The sequence below is a fragment of the Porites lutea genome, chromosome 7 (assembly GCF_958299795.1).
Source record: "Porites lutea chromosome 7, jaPorLute2.1, whole genome shotgun sequence".
Lineage (NCBI taxonomy): Eukaryota > Metazoa > Cnidaria > Anthozoa > Scleractinia > Poritidae > Porites > Porites lutea.
The window spans coordinates 797,040-812,500 of NC_133207.1; the positions used below are offsets into that span (position 1 = coordinate 797,040).

At 38.8% G+C, this 15,461-nt stretch overlaps 1 protein-coding gene across 1 annotated transcript in view; it reads left to right on the forward strand.

The window, feature by feature from the left end:
• The first annotated feature begins 1,372 nt into the window (after positions 1-1,372).
• Positions 1,373-15,461, forward strand: part of LOC140942956 (sodium channel protein 1 brain-like) — a 19,152-nt gene continuing 5,063 nt past the window's right edge. The window contains exons 1-20 of the mRNA XM_073391976.1: positions 1,373-1,678; positions 2,451-2,602; positions 2,930-3,010; positions 3,558-3,686; positions 3,770-3,861; positions 4,337-4,531; positions 4,906-4,963; positions 5,475-5,619; positions 6,058-6,195; positions 6,975-7,394; positions 9,398-9,571; positions 9,889-10,233; positions 10,901-11,138; positions 11,553-11,797; positions 12,364-12,537; positions 12,714-12,824; positions 13,236-13,505; positions 14,060-14,113; positions 14,750-14,887; positions 15,242-15,355. Of these exons, the coding sequence (XP_073248077.1) occupies positions 1,406-1,678; positions 2,451-2,602; positions 2,930-3,010; positions 3,558-3,686; positions 3,770-3,861; positions 4,337-4,531; positions 4,906-4,963; positions 5,475-5,619; positions 6,058-6,195; positions 6,975-7,394; positions 9,398-9,571; positions 9,889-10,233; positions 10,901-11,138; positions 11,553-11,797; positions 12,364-12,537; positions 12,714-12,824; positions 13,236-13,505; positions 14,060-14,113; positions 14,750-14,887; positions 15,242-15,355 (3,546 nt within the window). The 5' untranslated portion in view covers positions 1,373-1,405. The remainder of the gene's footprint in view (positions 1,679-2,450; positions 2,603-2,929; positions 3,011-3,557; positions 3,687-3,769; positions 3,862-4,336; positions 4,532-4,905; positions 4,964-5,474; positions 5,620-6,057; positions 6,196-6,974; positions 7,395-9,397; positions 9,572-9,888; positions 10,234-10,900; positions 11,139-11,552; positions 11,798-12,363; positions 12,538-12,713; positions 12,825-13,235; positions 13,506-14,059; positions 14,114-14,749; positions 14,888-15,241; positions 15,356-15,461) is intronic.

Consider the following 15,461-nt stretch of genomic DNA (forward strand, 5'->3'; position numbering starts at 1 on the left):
TGTTTTCAAAATCTACGAGATGTTGATGCCAATGCTGAGGAACATTAGCATCTTGATTATTTTTCTTGAACTTTGAAGTCAAACACTCTACTTGAATTCTAAAGATAAACTCTTTACCACCAGATGTTTGAGTCATGAAATTGTAAATATTTGACATTCGTTCATTTAAGCGTTTGATTGAATTCTTTTAGATATCCAGTCTGCTAATGTTAAATTATGTGCTTCAACTCACAGCGGGAAATTTGAAACAATACAAAGACTCTCAATTTTCAACTTATAACGACCTTGGCGAAAACTACCAAATCATATACGGAATTTTCATTTTCTCATATTGACTCGTGGGCGTCGTAAAATTCTTTTTACCAAGGAATCTATAACACAGTAATTGATAAAAAATGTGGTGTTTAGATTATCGCCACATCGTTGTTGATATGTATAATCTCTATGGGGAATCGATAAAATGTATTACTCATGCCGAATCCAAAAACGAATAGGAAGATTTATTTTACCATGATAGACATTTTCACTTTTTTAAATTGAAAAGTTAATAAGGAGTTGCGAAGGAAAAGGAATATTAAAAAAACAAATCACTTTCCTACAAGTCAGCTTTCACAATTCTGCGGCTATTGTAAAGCTATGGTTTCATGATTGCGAGCGGATTTAATTGAACAAAAACAGCCCGGGAAACGGCTCAACAAAACTGGCTCTAACGGTGAATATTTCATTTATATGTGATGGGTTGCTTGATACGATTTAGAGCGTAATGAGTTTTCAAATGTTTGTACGCTCAATATCGTCTATATTACAGCAGCTTAGACGTCAAACAGTAACGAGCGCTGTTATAGATACAAAGGAAAAGCGGTAACTCAAAATAAGCTGGGGTCTGTGAAGAACACTGGTCTCATCGACGAGAAACTATGATTTATCTACACACATTGCTTACTACATCAAAAGCATCAAATATATACTCACCACATTCATTACATTCACTAAAAAGTAGCTAAAATTCCTGAGCTCAGCCTTAAGTTTTTGTATCACAGGCAAAATTTAAAGGGCATTTATTTTTTCAACGAGAAAAAGTGGAAAAGTCAAAACGAAAAGAAAGTCGGAAGAAATTCGGGCTATTACTGGATTCGAACCCTCGACCTTTTCAATACCAGCAAAGCAGTCTACCAACTGAACTAACAAGTCAACTAAGAGCAAATCATTGAGTTGGTTTATCCTCTGTTACTTAGTTATTCTAGCTGTATTAAAAATCAGATTTTGACCTATTCCTCTAGGGTGGACCAAAAAGTATATTTCATTGTGCGAAACGATATCACTTATTTGATTTTTTTTCAATTTTTCTGTCAGCGACTGGGATTTAGATGTCAAGGAATGCTATTTAGACTAGAAACTGTACAACATGTTGACCGGAATCGAAGACAATACTTCTCTTACTGACGTCAGCTCTCGTGACAAAACAACACCGAGTTCTCGGAGGCGAAAAAAGGTGGTGACGTTTGCAAGCATGGCAGAGTTAGCTGAAATACAAGCTCTCGCAGCATGCGAAACCGATTCACAGTGTTCAGAAAGCGGAAAAACACCTTCTCTCGACGAAACAACATTGCAAGCACTGCAAGATCCAAGACTATTCTTGAATATGCCATTAGAGGATTATGACGCCACATGTGGTAATGTGAGTACCGCTGTGCCTAAATACTGCAGCAGGTTATTAATTGAGTTCAGTCACAAGGCACTCAGACAGTCCGACATATCGTTTACCATTTCGCTTTGTTACCTTTCCCAAGCGCTTTTCCTGGAGGGTTAAACATTACATGGAAGGTTAAACATTACTTCCTGTGCTTGTTTTTACTTTTCAAAGAATTTATCAGAGACGATGTCTCATGGGTATATAGTCCAAAAAAACCTTTAACATGCTCCACAATCACTGAAAGAAAGTTCTTTCAAAACTTGCGCATTTTATATTAGCATATTCTAACTTCTGTGAAAAATTTGGCAGATTCGGTATAGGAAATTGAAGACAACTCCCGCAAAGTATGCTTGTGTCTCAGGTTTTGTTCATACTATACCCGATGGCATTTCGCGCGACACAATAAGATATCCAATATAGTATGGATCACCTATCCAATATGTAACTCTCCACTTTTAAGATCGGCGCGGCGCAGCTTCGCTCCGTTACAGAAATCTCCCCGAAATCACTGTTACGAGTGAACAAAAGCTCTATCTGGTATGGTTTTCGTGCCGGCGCAAACACTATCCGATATAATGTGAATATAGCCCACTAAACTCAAACTACAAGGCAACATCAACGAAAAAAAGGCTATAAAAAGTTACAGCTTCGATCTGGGAAAAAACCGTTTTATTTTTTCCTTTCTGTTTTTCCACTCCTTTTCTTTTTTGTGTGTAATACCGTTGCTAGAACCCTTATGTAACATGTCTCTTTTTAGGTACCTGCCGATGACACTTTCCTCGTTTTACGACAGCATGGAACAAATTCTCTTGCACATCAAGTATTTCGGTTTAATAAAGCACGCTCGTTGTGGCTTTTTGGACCTCTACAACCTCTCCGACTGTGGGCCATAAGTTTGGTTACTAATCAGTATCCTTTTGTTAGTTGTATGAAAATAGAGGGTAAAATCTCCAAATCAGTGTTAGCTCTTTTATGAATGCTCAAGCACAATCATTTTTTATTAATTTTTTTCAAAAAAAAACCGGAAGCAGTGAGGACATGCAGTGAAACATTCGCTTTTAAGTGCTACACCAATTTCACCCAAATGCAAGAAAATTTCGATAAATCTTTATTTCGCTGTATGAGCAACAAAATTTTCGCCCAGTTCATCAATAAAAATCATTTGCCTTGGTTGTCAATGCCATTTTAGAAATCAATTCTATTATATCGCCGTCCTTAACCACAATGCTTTTTCAGATATTTTGAGCTGCTTGTGATTCTCGTCATTCTTATAAACTGCGTCTTTTTGGCTCTTAAACATCCTCCTGAGGAAATAGAGTAAGTCACTTTATTGTGAAATTTTCGTTTATAATGGGTTAATAAATAGTTTCAAAAACTGGCTTAGCAGTCACATCTGCTGAAAATAATACTCCCGAAAAAGGTCAGTTTCTATTTCTTTTGTGAAATACCGTTTAGCGTCGTCCGGAGTAAAATATCGCCACACCGCATCCCGCGTCCAAAAGCAAAAATTGCTGCAACTTGTAGAACTGGTGAGCGTTATGATGTAACGATTGTTCCCGACTAAGGGCACAAAACTCCTTTCAGAGGAGAAAGGCAGAAAAATCCATGAAGTGGTTAGCTCCAGAAGCACTACCTCCGGATAACTGTGTACCACTGCTCCTGTACTTTATAACGGGCCGCAAGAAACCTTTTCCATGCATATAAATAACATAAAGTGACTTTAAACGGAGAAGACAGAGCTTATTGATCTCTTCTATGCTTTGAATAATCCCTACCGTCAATTTAAAGACGGAGACGAAGAATTTTTTGCAGCATTTCTTCAGTGCTTGAAGTCCTATTTTCATTGTTTACCATTTTTTTTCAGATACGTCTTTACGTCAATTTATACAACAGAGATGCTCCTTAAGATTATATCTCGTGGATTTGTCCTTCATTCGTACGCATACCTTAGAGATCCATGGAACTGGCTGGATTTCATCGTCGTTGCTTTAGCGTACGTAGACTTAACATGCCTTTAAACAAAATCTATCATAAAGACGACAACTCTGCTTTCTTAATGAATTTCTCTCTTCATAGATACATTACAATGGCTCCAAACATTGCAAACTTCACGGCCATTAGAACAGTTCGAGTTCTGCGAGCACTTAGGACTATATCTGTCATATCAGGTAAGTTTAACAAAGTTTAGTGTTTGTTACCGAACGGAAAAGCTTTCTGACAGACAGACTCGCTGACTGACCCACCTACAAAGAAACTTTTTAGCGGATGTGGGACCAGACTGTCTATAGAATGCCTCATTTTCAAATAAAACCACCATCAACAATTGAAAATCTAGGTCAAGCTTCTCAGCCTAAACAAAGAAAAAAAGCAAAGGCAGCAAAGCAAACGATTGTCGGGCTGCTGTTGCTTTTTAATTCATCTTGACTAAGTTATATTCTCTAGTTTATTGTTGAGTTTAAATTTTGCTCAACGTTTCTGAACCAAATGGGTGAAATAAACGGTAATCTACACGACCTGCTAAATTGATTCAAAGCGTTATACTTGAAGTTTATACACAGGCCTGACAAAACTCTCACTTATAGACAGAACAGTGGTCTGTGAAATGAAAGAAAATTTTTTTTTGCAAACGTTCTTGCCTCTTAGGTCTCCGTGCGATGGTAAACACGTTACTACGATCTCTCAAGCTTCTGAGTGATGTGCTGGTTTTGTTTCTCTTCTTTCTTGTTGTCATGGCTCTCATTGGACTGCAGCTTTTTGTAGGAGAATTAAGGAGCAAGTGTGTGCTTAACGTACCCTCAAACTTGACTGTAGACTTAATGGAATACATTCGGAATGAAAGTAAGCACTTGATCATGTCAACACAGAGTGGTTTTCAGTTAGGTGTCATTACATTACGCTGCCATTCATAACAAACACACACAGTCAAATAAAACATTTTCCGAACGACAAGCTTGGTTAAACGCATGCAAACCAGTCACTTATAGGCTTCCTTTTTTTTGATTGGCTGAAAAAGTGGTGTAAAATTTTTAAGCCAGTCATAAAGCCTAGCAAGGCAACACCAAAACAGCGTCAAAATTACTCTCAACATTGACATAAAAATGTCCAGTTTATGTAAGACTGGTTATCAATTTTGGATTATCTTTCTCCAAATGGACAAATAGACTTAGCGGCAATGCATAATTAAGCTTAAGAAAACTAACTTCTCTTTTAAGGTGTTTGGTATTTGCGTCACGGTGAGGCAGTGATATGCGGGAACTCATCTTGGGCCGGGTGAGTTAAAAGTCTACCAAGAAGGATAAGTCGATGTGATATCTTATCTCTAATCAGGATTATTATGTAGTAAATATACTAGCAATAACCAAAGGTTACGGAGTGCGGGCGACAACGATGGAAGGTGAAAACGCTTTTGCTCTATCGCTGTGCTTTGCGTAAGTTTCACGTGAGAGAGAGTCAAAACACACGTGATCAGATTACTAGTGATAGAAGGTCCAAACGTACGTGATCAAATTGCGTTCTGTGCATTCCATTCTTTCTTAGTGGAAGTCCAAACGAATGCTGGCTACATACTTGCGACGCATGCGTAATAACAACCTGAAGATTAGGATTGCGGGCTCCTCTTGTCGCCCGCAATATCTAGACGTAGCCAAGCTAAGCAAATCCCTGCATTAAGCACTGCATTAGTTGAATCATTACTCTCTCTGCATAAAATCTCGTCACACAAGCTTATAATAGAGAACCTCTTTGTACACCTCAATGCGATAAATGTTAATTATTTCTTCAGGTCTTGTCCAGCTAATTACACCTGTATGGCCAACGCTGGACCCAACCCCGATCATGGCTTCACCAGCTTTGATAACATTGGATGGGCTTTGTTGATGGCCTTCCAAATTCTCACTATGGATTACTGGGAAAACCTTTACAACAAGGTAATCAAACAGGCTCTAACTAGATGTATGTATTTTTCTATCACATGAAAAGTAATGACCTAAACAATTTCGGCAATAAGCAGGTCATGGATTAGTTTTACGAAACAGTGTTCGTCGAATTCTGTAGATTGATTAAACGGAATGTATGTCTGTCTTTCATCACTGGCTTTAAAAAACTTTCAGCGGACCAGTGTTACCTTTACCGCACTCACTTTGGTTATTAATACCAAGGTTATGATGTTATATATTAAACCAGTGTACAGCGCTTTTCTCCATCTCTTATCCTTTAAAACTAAAACTATAATTTTTGGCCAGCTATTTTACTGGATTAGTGCTAAAACAATCATTAACTCACTTTATCAATCCGCTGAAGAGTAGGATATTTGCCTCCACTTCAGTTCTGGAATAAATGCTCGCTGTCTAATTCATTAACCACAGGTAGTCAAGGCGCTTGGTGTGTGGTATGTATTCTACTTTGTCATTACCATTTTCTTCTGCTCCTTCTACCTCCTCAATCTTGTCCTAGCTGTGGTTTATATGTCCTACGAAAAAGAAATGGAATCAATTGAACAGGAGGTTAGTCAACGACGGCCGAAGTCGTTTTATTTGTTAATAAGGCTAATAAGCAAGTACTAAACAGACCATTGAAAGAGTAAAAATGGTGATTTTTTTTTTATTTAAACATATTTTTTCTGAGAGTAACGAGAAACACACCGACAGAGCTCACTTCGAAATATCATTGAATAAATAAATTACAATAAACAGTAATTGGTCAAAAGCGGTAGCAAAACAAAGAATGCTAAGGAATGCGCATGCTAACAGATGGAACGTACATATTTACGAATTTTCATGAAATCTCTTTGATTGAGATATAACAGACTAGACATACATATACGTATATCACTCTTTCACTGTTGAATTTTGTCAATGTGCTACGACAAAGCTCATCAGTTACTTGTTCAGACCAGATGTTTAAATCATTTGTCAGAATTCTCCTGGAATTGTCTTTTTTCCAAGCACGGAGAAATCGACGCCTTTACCTGACACCAATTTTTAAAAGAATTGTTGTTGAGCGTGAATGTGTTTTTATATGTTTTAACCAATCACAAAAATGGAAAAAAATGACGCCTACCCGAGTCGTTGTTTTTTATTTGACCAACCACGAAGATAACTAGAAAGCTATTTTCAAAGAGTTGAGCATTGTACATGTTAGAGTAATTTCAAGATACACTACTTCCTCGCGTTTTTATCCTCCTCAGGAATGACCGATATTCTTATACTTAGAACTATTACTAACCTTCTCTGCCTTTATGTTCCTTTACACAATACATTTGCGCTTTGCTTTCTTTTTCCAGGAGAGGCGGAAAGAGCTCATGAGGAAAACCGCTGCCTCATACACTGCAGACTCTAGCACCCTTAAGAATCTCAGGCCTTTGCGGAAGCTCCGTAAGACCAAAGAAGCGATGGTTGAAGTAGCACAAACCGCATGCATTGTTACTGACGTTCCTGATATTGAAAATGAACATAAACGTAATCAAAAAACGCTCGTCGAAAGAGTGTGTGAATGTTTTCGTTTCGTGAAAACAACATGCGAGAACTGTTTGAGCAGGATACCGTTCCTAAAGTCGCTTCGGAAACGCATGCGCACTGTAGCCGAATGTGCAGCTTTTGACGCAGTTATTATAGGAGTTATAATGCTGAACACCATAGTTCTAGCACTTTATCATCATGGAATTGAAAAGAAGTTCGAGAAAGTTCTGGACTTATGCAACATGGTATGAAGAATACTACTAAGTAATAATAATAATAATAATGGAATTTATATAGCGCTAATTATACATCACTGTTCTAAGCGCACTACTACGTTAGCTGGCCCACTTTCGTTTTATCCGTAATAGGTCGGGGGCGGTGATAGAAAGTAGATGATAATTTAAAATAACACAAATAGAAAAATCGAATAATTAATATAAATTACTAATTTAGCAGCAGCAATGATCCACATATAGGGGTGGGTATTTGAGGAGAAGGGAAAAAACCTCTCGGAGCCAGGAGCCAAGAAGAGAATCATTAACAAAATCAATCCAGATATAGCCGTTATGGCGTCGCCGAGCTAGGGATTCGATCCCTGTCCTCATTGGTGGGAAACCGATTCTCCCACCATTGTGTTGCTATTGTTCCCAGCATTTGCATCCGTAAACTATTTTTACATTAAACCGGTGGGATTATATCACATAACCCTTAAAACAATTGTCTGAAAGGCTCGGTGCTGGAAAAAGAAAGGAACACTGAGTGCCAATGGACAGCTAGTTAAAATGCGGAGTGGGACCGATTGGGAGGTTATGTATTTATATGCAAAGAGAATACGTCATATCCCTGCATATTAATGTAAAACCCCTGGCATTTTAATTTGTTATTTATGAATAAGTTTTTGTTCAAGTGTTGTTTAACACCGGACACTATAACTGAGTAAATAGTTTTTAAAAGAGTAAGTTTAGACAATATTAGACATAATCTTAAGGCATGACTTCCGAAGCAAACTTGCTTAGTCAGAGTAGAATGACGTCAGGAGTTTTACTAAAAATTCCAAACCTGCGTGTCGCTGTTATTTCTTGGTAAACTATTCCACTCTTTCACCCAATCGTCCTACGTTCGTCTACTCCAGGACAGGTTAACTTCTTTGTATTTTGCGGTGTTCGTGCCTCATTTCCTCTTTGAAAGTCGTTGTCTTTAACAGCAAAGATACCTCGCCAAAATGGTCCTTCTGTTAAATATATCAAACAATGCTTGAAATTAAAATTGCAGCTTCTGGCTCGTTCTCTTCGAAGGCAAAAATTCTACGTTTCCTGCTAGTTTTCTGAAGGTTCAGTTATAATACCGCCGTAAAAGCTACTTTTCGAAGTAAAACCTTGTACCTCGCAGTCTCAAGACGTTACTGTTCCTATCATGACTACAAACAACTAATTCGAAATGCGCATTCGAAAACAAACATACCGGTAATTAAAAAGGTTGTAGACAATGGTAATGCCACCAATGTCACTATGGAATGTTGAAAAACAAAAGAGGGTGAAAATTAGACGCATTTTTCTTCAGTTTACTCTTGGATCCCTTGAGGAATCCTCTCCGATGTAAAAATAACCCGTTTATAGGTCCGTCAGCCTCGGTATGTGACATCAAGCATCGACTTAATCTGAAAAGAGCTATGATCTAAACTAGCTTTCTTTTAATGGTCACATGGCCAATTCCTCCATTAAAAGTAAACTTATTTCATTGTAGTACCTTTCCTCCACGCAGGAACATATATTTTAAAAAACTAACCATTTATCTGCCCTACATTCTGGAACTCCTTTTATGGTGTAGTTCAGACGTGAAAATAGAGAGCGACCAAAAGCTATCGGCTAGCCTTCACCTTGGTGCTCATTACATTTTCCTTGTACTGCTCGACAGGGGACGAAGGTTTTAGACAGTATGACATAACCCAGCACTTTTTGCCAGTTTAAAAAATTACTTGGGTGTGTACGTAACAGTGGTATAGCAGAGTGATTTTGCTTTATCTGTTATTATAGCCTAGCAACTGTAATCTTTATAATAAGAATGAGTCGACTTAAATTAAAAGAGACAACAAATCAAAAAATAAGATTATTAATTTTAAGACTTTATCAATTCATGCTGTTTTAACATGAGAATCCTCTTTTTAAACAACACGGAATTCCCGGCTTAGTAGTGTTACAGCTGGTTCACATGGTGCCAAAAGTTGTCTTTTGTCTGATATCACCCGTAGGTGTTCACGATAATATTTGTGTCCGAGATGATATGGAAAGTTATTGCCTTTGGACCAGTTGGTTACGTAAAGAGCAGGTGGAATATCCTAGACGCCTTTATCGTGATCGCAAGTGTTGCTGGGTATTTAACAGAGTCGGGTGGAAGCTTCAGTATCTTCCGTAGCTTGAGGCTGGTATGTCTTGCTTTGTAACAGTTTAAACGCGTTCAAATGCGCTGTGAAATGACTAAGATTACAGGGGGGAGAGTGCCCTGGTCAAACATCGAACTTCTCATGTGAGGAAATATTCTCGTATCTAGATCTGAGTCCGAGGTTAGTGACGAACCTGATCGCGGCGGTCAGTTATTAGCCATTTATTCTCCTGTTTCCAGTAACAGTCCCCCAAGTCTTTGCCAAAGCTTACTAGGCCCAGTTCCCTTCTTATTTCTAAAGCGGCGATTTAGGCAACACCAAGAAACACTCTTACTTTTCTCCCCTTTTTTTCTTTTCAGTTTCGAGTTCTCAACCTCGCACAGTCTTGGAAGACAATGGCCAAACTAGTGACGGCCATAACGAAAAGCGTAGGACCTGTTGGAAACATCACTCTTATTCTTGGAGTCATTATATACATATTTGCTGTGGTGGGAATAAAGGTTTTTGGTGACGCTTACACGGCAGACAAGTTTGGAACTGATGGAGTACCACGCTGGAACTTCAATGACTTTTGGCACGCGTTTATGATGATGTTCAGAGTGCTGTGCGGGGAATGGATCGAGCCACTCTGGGATTGCATGAGAGCCACTAATCCTATGGCTATTTTGTTCTTTTTGCCGGCTTTTGTTATCGGAAATTTTATCGTAAGTATTACAGAGTCATTAAAGGTGTTATTCCAAGAACGTTCCTTTTGTAAGACTGCATGGCTGTTCTCACGTAAACACGGTTTAAACAGGCTTAGTTTCTAGTGACAAGGAACAAAGTTCAGTACACCCAAAACACTACCAAGCTCAGCGGTATGGGCAGTACATTACGCATGCGCACAGCCATATCACCAGGGCAGGCGTTGGGCAGGCGCAGCCATCGACTACTGATTGCCCCTTGTTAGGAGCCGTTAGCATGACTAGCCTCATCTGTAGCCTGGTCCGAATCGAATGAGTCTAACTTGTAATCACAGACCCCAAAGTTTGCTGCGATCTTATCAAGAGCAGCAGAATACAAAAGAGAGCAAGAGATGACCGCTGCTTTGACTAGGAAATTTGTATGAGAGCTACATTAGAGCAAATAGTCTTTAAAATAGGGGCACAAGCTTTCACTTCTATATCTTAACTAATAATCCCCTAAAGAGTCAAGATAGTCCAACACCAATGATATCATAAGTAGTATGAAATCATTGAACAGAGAAACTAATCGTCTGGAGAGAATAGTAATGTCCGTTATAGTTTCATCTACCCGGATAATAGCCGGATGAACACCTACCGAGAGGATCAAAAACTCTGGAGACGCTCACATTTATGTTTCTCAATTCAGGTACTTAACCTTTTCATCGCCCTTCTGCTGAGCGCTTTTGACACCGAAGACGACGACAATAACCTAGACGAAGATGAAGGGAACAATTCGAGACTGAAGAAGCTTATAAAGAGGTTCACCAAGACCAAAAAGACACGCTTATTTGTGGCTACTTTTAAAGAACGATACAAACTGTATGAAGTGCAGCTGCTTGAGAGTAACCTGGCAGCCCAGGGGACCCCTCTGAGAAAACCTTACCGTGGGGGTTCAGTCACAACATCCGGGAGCTTTCAGGAAGGTGTGTATGATTATAAGATATAAATGTCTGAATAGAGCGATTTCACATGACGTAACGTCCGCCATATTGCTGTTCCAAACCAATGAAAAGGTGGCTATGTTGGTGTTTTAAACCAGTCCTGTGGTTCTTTTGTTCCAATAAATTTTAATAGCTGGTGGCCAAGTGAGTAAAAGGCTCTATTTTTCATTTGTACACTTAAGAAACAGTCGACCTTGGACGACGAGATGTCAAGTTCTTCCAATGATAAAATTATTTTTTACTAAGAATAAACAATACGAAACAATGGTCAATTTCAACTTTGTTCAGACGAGAAAGCGTCATGTAGAAAATTGCTACATAATATTTAAAGTATGCTAGCCGAATTTCTTATCCCAGTTTATTACGAACTCCTCTCAGGTCGAGGAGAAATAGTATCCACTGTTAGCCAGTCGCCCAAAGGAATTCCTCCGAAGTACATCGTTGAAGTAGACGACTGTTTGCCCGAGTGTTGTATGTTGCCTGTGTTCTCAAGGCAGCACTTTAAATGGCTAAAGTTCAGGTGTAGCATTAGATGTCTTGTGGAACACAAGTACTTGGAGTGGTTCATTCTCTTCACAGTCATGTTCAGTAGCTTCGTTCTGGTAAGGAAAAAAATGAATCTTATTTTGCATTTCTTGCCTAGAAAGAAGGACCTGTGTATAGGAATTGCCGCAAATGAACTGATCACGAGTTTCCTTAGGGTGTTAGAATTGACAGGAACTGATATATTTTTTAAGAAAAACAATGATTCAAATCATTATTATTTTTTAATTTTTAATCCAGTATTGTTTTCTCAAGGGGATTTACCATATTCCCATGAAAAGTTCATAAGAATTTAATTTGATGTAAGGTCAGTGGACTTCGCAACCATTTTTTTTGTTGAGAATTGTAACAGTTGAGCGTTCTTTCCATAGTCATTCACTAAAGAAAACGAAACGAGATTGTGTTGTCTTACCTTAACGAAGATATCATTTCAAAGGAATGACATGAAATATGTTCTGTTCCAAATGCTAAGCGGTATTGCTGGGCGGAAGGACTGCCAAAGCCTTTAGTGAGGCTTATTAAAGTCAGTCTGAGATTGATCCTTAACTCAAAGTCCTTTCTATACTCATCTTTCAGTGTTATCTCTCCGAGTTGAAAGATAAGCGTGCTTTGTTTGTTTTCCTAGGTGTTTGAAGACATCCACCTGCCCGAAAGACCACTGCTTGAAAAAGCTCTAGGGATTCTCAATTATTTCTTCGCTGCCGTTTTCTCGCTGGAATTTCTTCTTAAGGTCATCGGCTTTGGCGTTGTTAAGTACTTCTCTTCAGTATGGAATTGTTTGGACGCTTTCATTGTAGCGGTAAGCAACTGAATAACTGGAAAAATATGTTTGTCATATCACTGATCTGTTACAAGGAAATAGCTCTCGCGTAGCAAATCTTTATGTGCTTTTAGACCGTACCGGAAAATTGTCAATACATTAAATAGATTCCCTGTACAGGTAACTGGATCCTATGTTTTTCATTATTTCCTCAGATCTCGCTTGCTTGCTTGTCAGAGAACAAACAATTGTCGGTATTTCGATCTCTTCGGACGTTACGAGCCCTGCGACCTCTCCGTGCCATATCCCGGATGGAGGGAATGAAGGTACAGAACTGAAATTATCAGTAATGTATTTCTTTTGACTCGGTCGGTTGATCTTCTTGGAAGAAGCCCATTACATCGTAGCAAGTTTAGCAATCGCAGATGATATAGCAGAAGAGTATTCAACTGGTTGAATAAAAAAATTATAAAAGCGAGGACCAAGGACTCTAAAAGATCTACTCCCATAATACATGTCGCGGACATTTGTGCACACAGTGAATTTCGACCAGGGAAAAGATTTCTAAAAATAGACTGAAAGTTTTACATAATGTGACATTTATTGGTAGCAGATGGAGACTCCGATGTGATGGGCTCCGGACTAAATAAACCACTGTAATGATAACCCTAAACTTAGGTGAAAAATGTTTCTCAGATCAATTTTTAAACTCATTCACATCATTTTTCCACACTCAGGTTGTCATCAACGCGTTGTTCGCGGCCATTCCAGGCATCGGGAATGTCCTTGTTGTATCTCTACTGTTCTGGTTGATATTTAGCATTCTCGGTGTTCAACTGTTCTCTGGAAAATTTCAATCATGCGTCGATAACGATGGGGAAAGGTTACCAGCCAGCCTTGTTCCAAACAAAACAGAATGTCTTCGCTTTCCTGAGAAATACACTTGGAGGAATTCGGATGTAAATTTTGATAATGTTCTCAACGGCTTCCTCACGCTTTTCCAAGTGGTAAGTTATTTGTTTTACATACATGATCCATGCTGATCCATTCTTTTGTAGGCTTGTGTCGAAAGAAAAGATCCTGAGCACCTAGTTATCATAAATATCCTCCTTTGTTACGTGGGTATCAGTATAGTTCACCGAAGAATTCAGACTTCGCCAACTTTAATGCCTGAAAACTGCACCTAGAGTGACTTTGTTGCCCACTCCGACGACATGAGCTGCTAAACTCAGAAATCCATAAAGGTTCAGCGCAAGGTCTTGCCTATAATCAATTATACCGCTAAGTACAACTAAAAATTAAAGGGCTTATTGACTGAACTTTCGCCACCCCGCGAACACCAATTTTATTATTATTATTATTATTATTACTATTATTATTATTATTATTATTATCCTTATTACTCTTTTGCTAACGCTCATTGATTAAGACATGATTACATTTATCAAGCACTGTGTAGAGTGAACTTTCTGGACTCAAACGAAAAAAGAACCAGTAAATTGATGTTCCCTAGCATTTCAATACTAAATTAACTTAACAGCGCGATTGGTCTTGGTTTTAGGCAACGTTTGAAGGGTGGATTGATATCATGCACATGGCAGTTGATTCAACTAAGGTAAACTCGTACACTTGTATTAGAAGAGAGTTATGTTTCTGAGTAAGTCTCACAGACACTGCCTGAACCGACACTAAGCGTCTGCCGCGTAAGAGACAGTAAAAAAGAAATGAACGGAAAGGAAAAGGAAATATCTTAGCCGTGGTGAAGAGGAACCAACTTAGCCTGCGAGCAAGCTCTCTTATTTGGGCAAGCGAAGCGAGCCTCGCGAGAACGCGCGAGCGAGGGGCCTTTTATTCTGCCCCTCGCGGCTTCGCCGCTCGCTCGCGCGTTCTCGCGAGGCTCGTTTCACTCGCCCAAATAGGAGAGCTTCCTCGCAGGCGAGAACCAACTCTACGAATATTTTGTAAAGAGGTGTCCATCTTAAATATAGCCTGAGAAAACAGCCGACATTTCGCGACGCCACCACTGGTTTAATTTCCCAGCGAAATGACGTCTGAGCAGTGAAGCAAATTTTCCTCTCGCATTACCCAGTCACACGTCATCAGTATACTTCTTAAAGGGTTGTTTGCGAAGAGAATGGAGATCGTTTGAATTACTTGGAAGAATAGAATTATGCGTAGTGTAAATACATATCTCTTCTTTGTATCATTGAAACTTGAGCAAAGGGTTCGTTCTATGCATTTATTTTATCAGGTTGACCAGCAACCCGTCGACGACAACAACATGATCGCGTACATCTACTTTGTAGCTTTCATCATCCTCGGATCTTTCTTTGTTCTCAACCTTTTCGTTGGTGTTGTCATTGATAACTTTAACTCTCTAAAGAAAAAGGTAAAAATTCATACAGCTTGTCTGGGGAAGTTTTAAAGTCGAAAGGATCTTTAAAGTTTCCATGTTTTCTAATTTTTTTTTTTTAACCTTAAAACGGGTTGCAGTTTAGAGATCATATCTCCCGAAAGGGTTTCAGTTAGATTTCCGGATCAGGTTGGGAAAAAAATGGGAAGAAAGGAAGGGGGAGGGAAATTGTGTAAATTACATAGCGGCTCTGACGATGAAAATAGCGAGCGAGATCGAGATAAATCCATCATGGCTGGTAAAAGGTTGTGATTGGCCAGTGTAATTATTTTTATTTTGATAATGAGTTACTCAATCAAAAAAGAAAACGTTTATTGCTAAATATTTCAGTATGAAGAAATAAGCAGTATGGGAATGCTTCTGACGGAATCACAAAGAAAGTGGGTCAACTTTTTAAAGGAAGCAGCTAAGAAGAAACCAGTATCAAAAGGAATAAGACCAAAGGTAGGATATTAATGAAGTTATGGCGTTTAAGCAAAGGTGATTTTGAGCGACGTACGTCTAACGGAAGTGAATCCTTTTCCCTCATAGTATGCCTCGACGATACCAA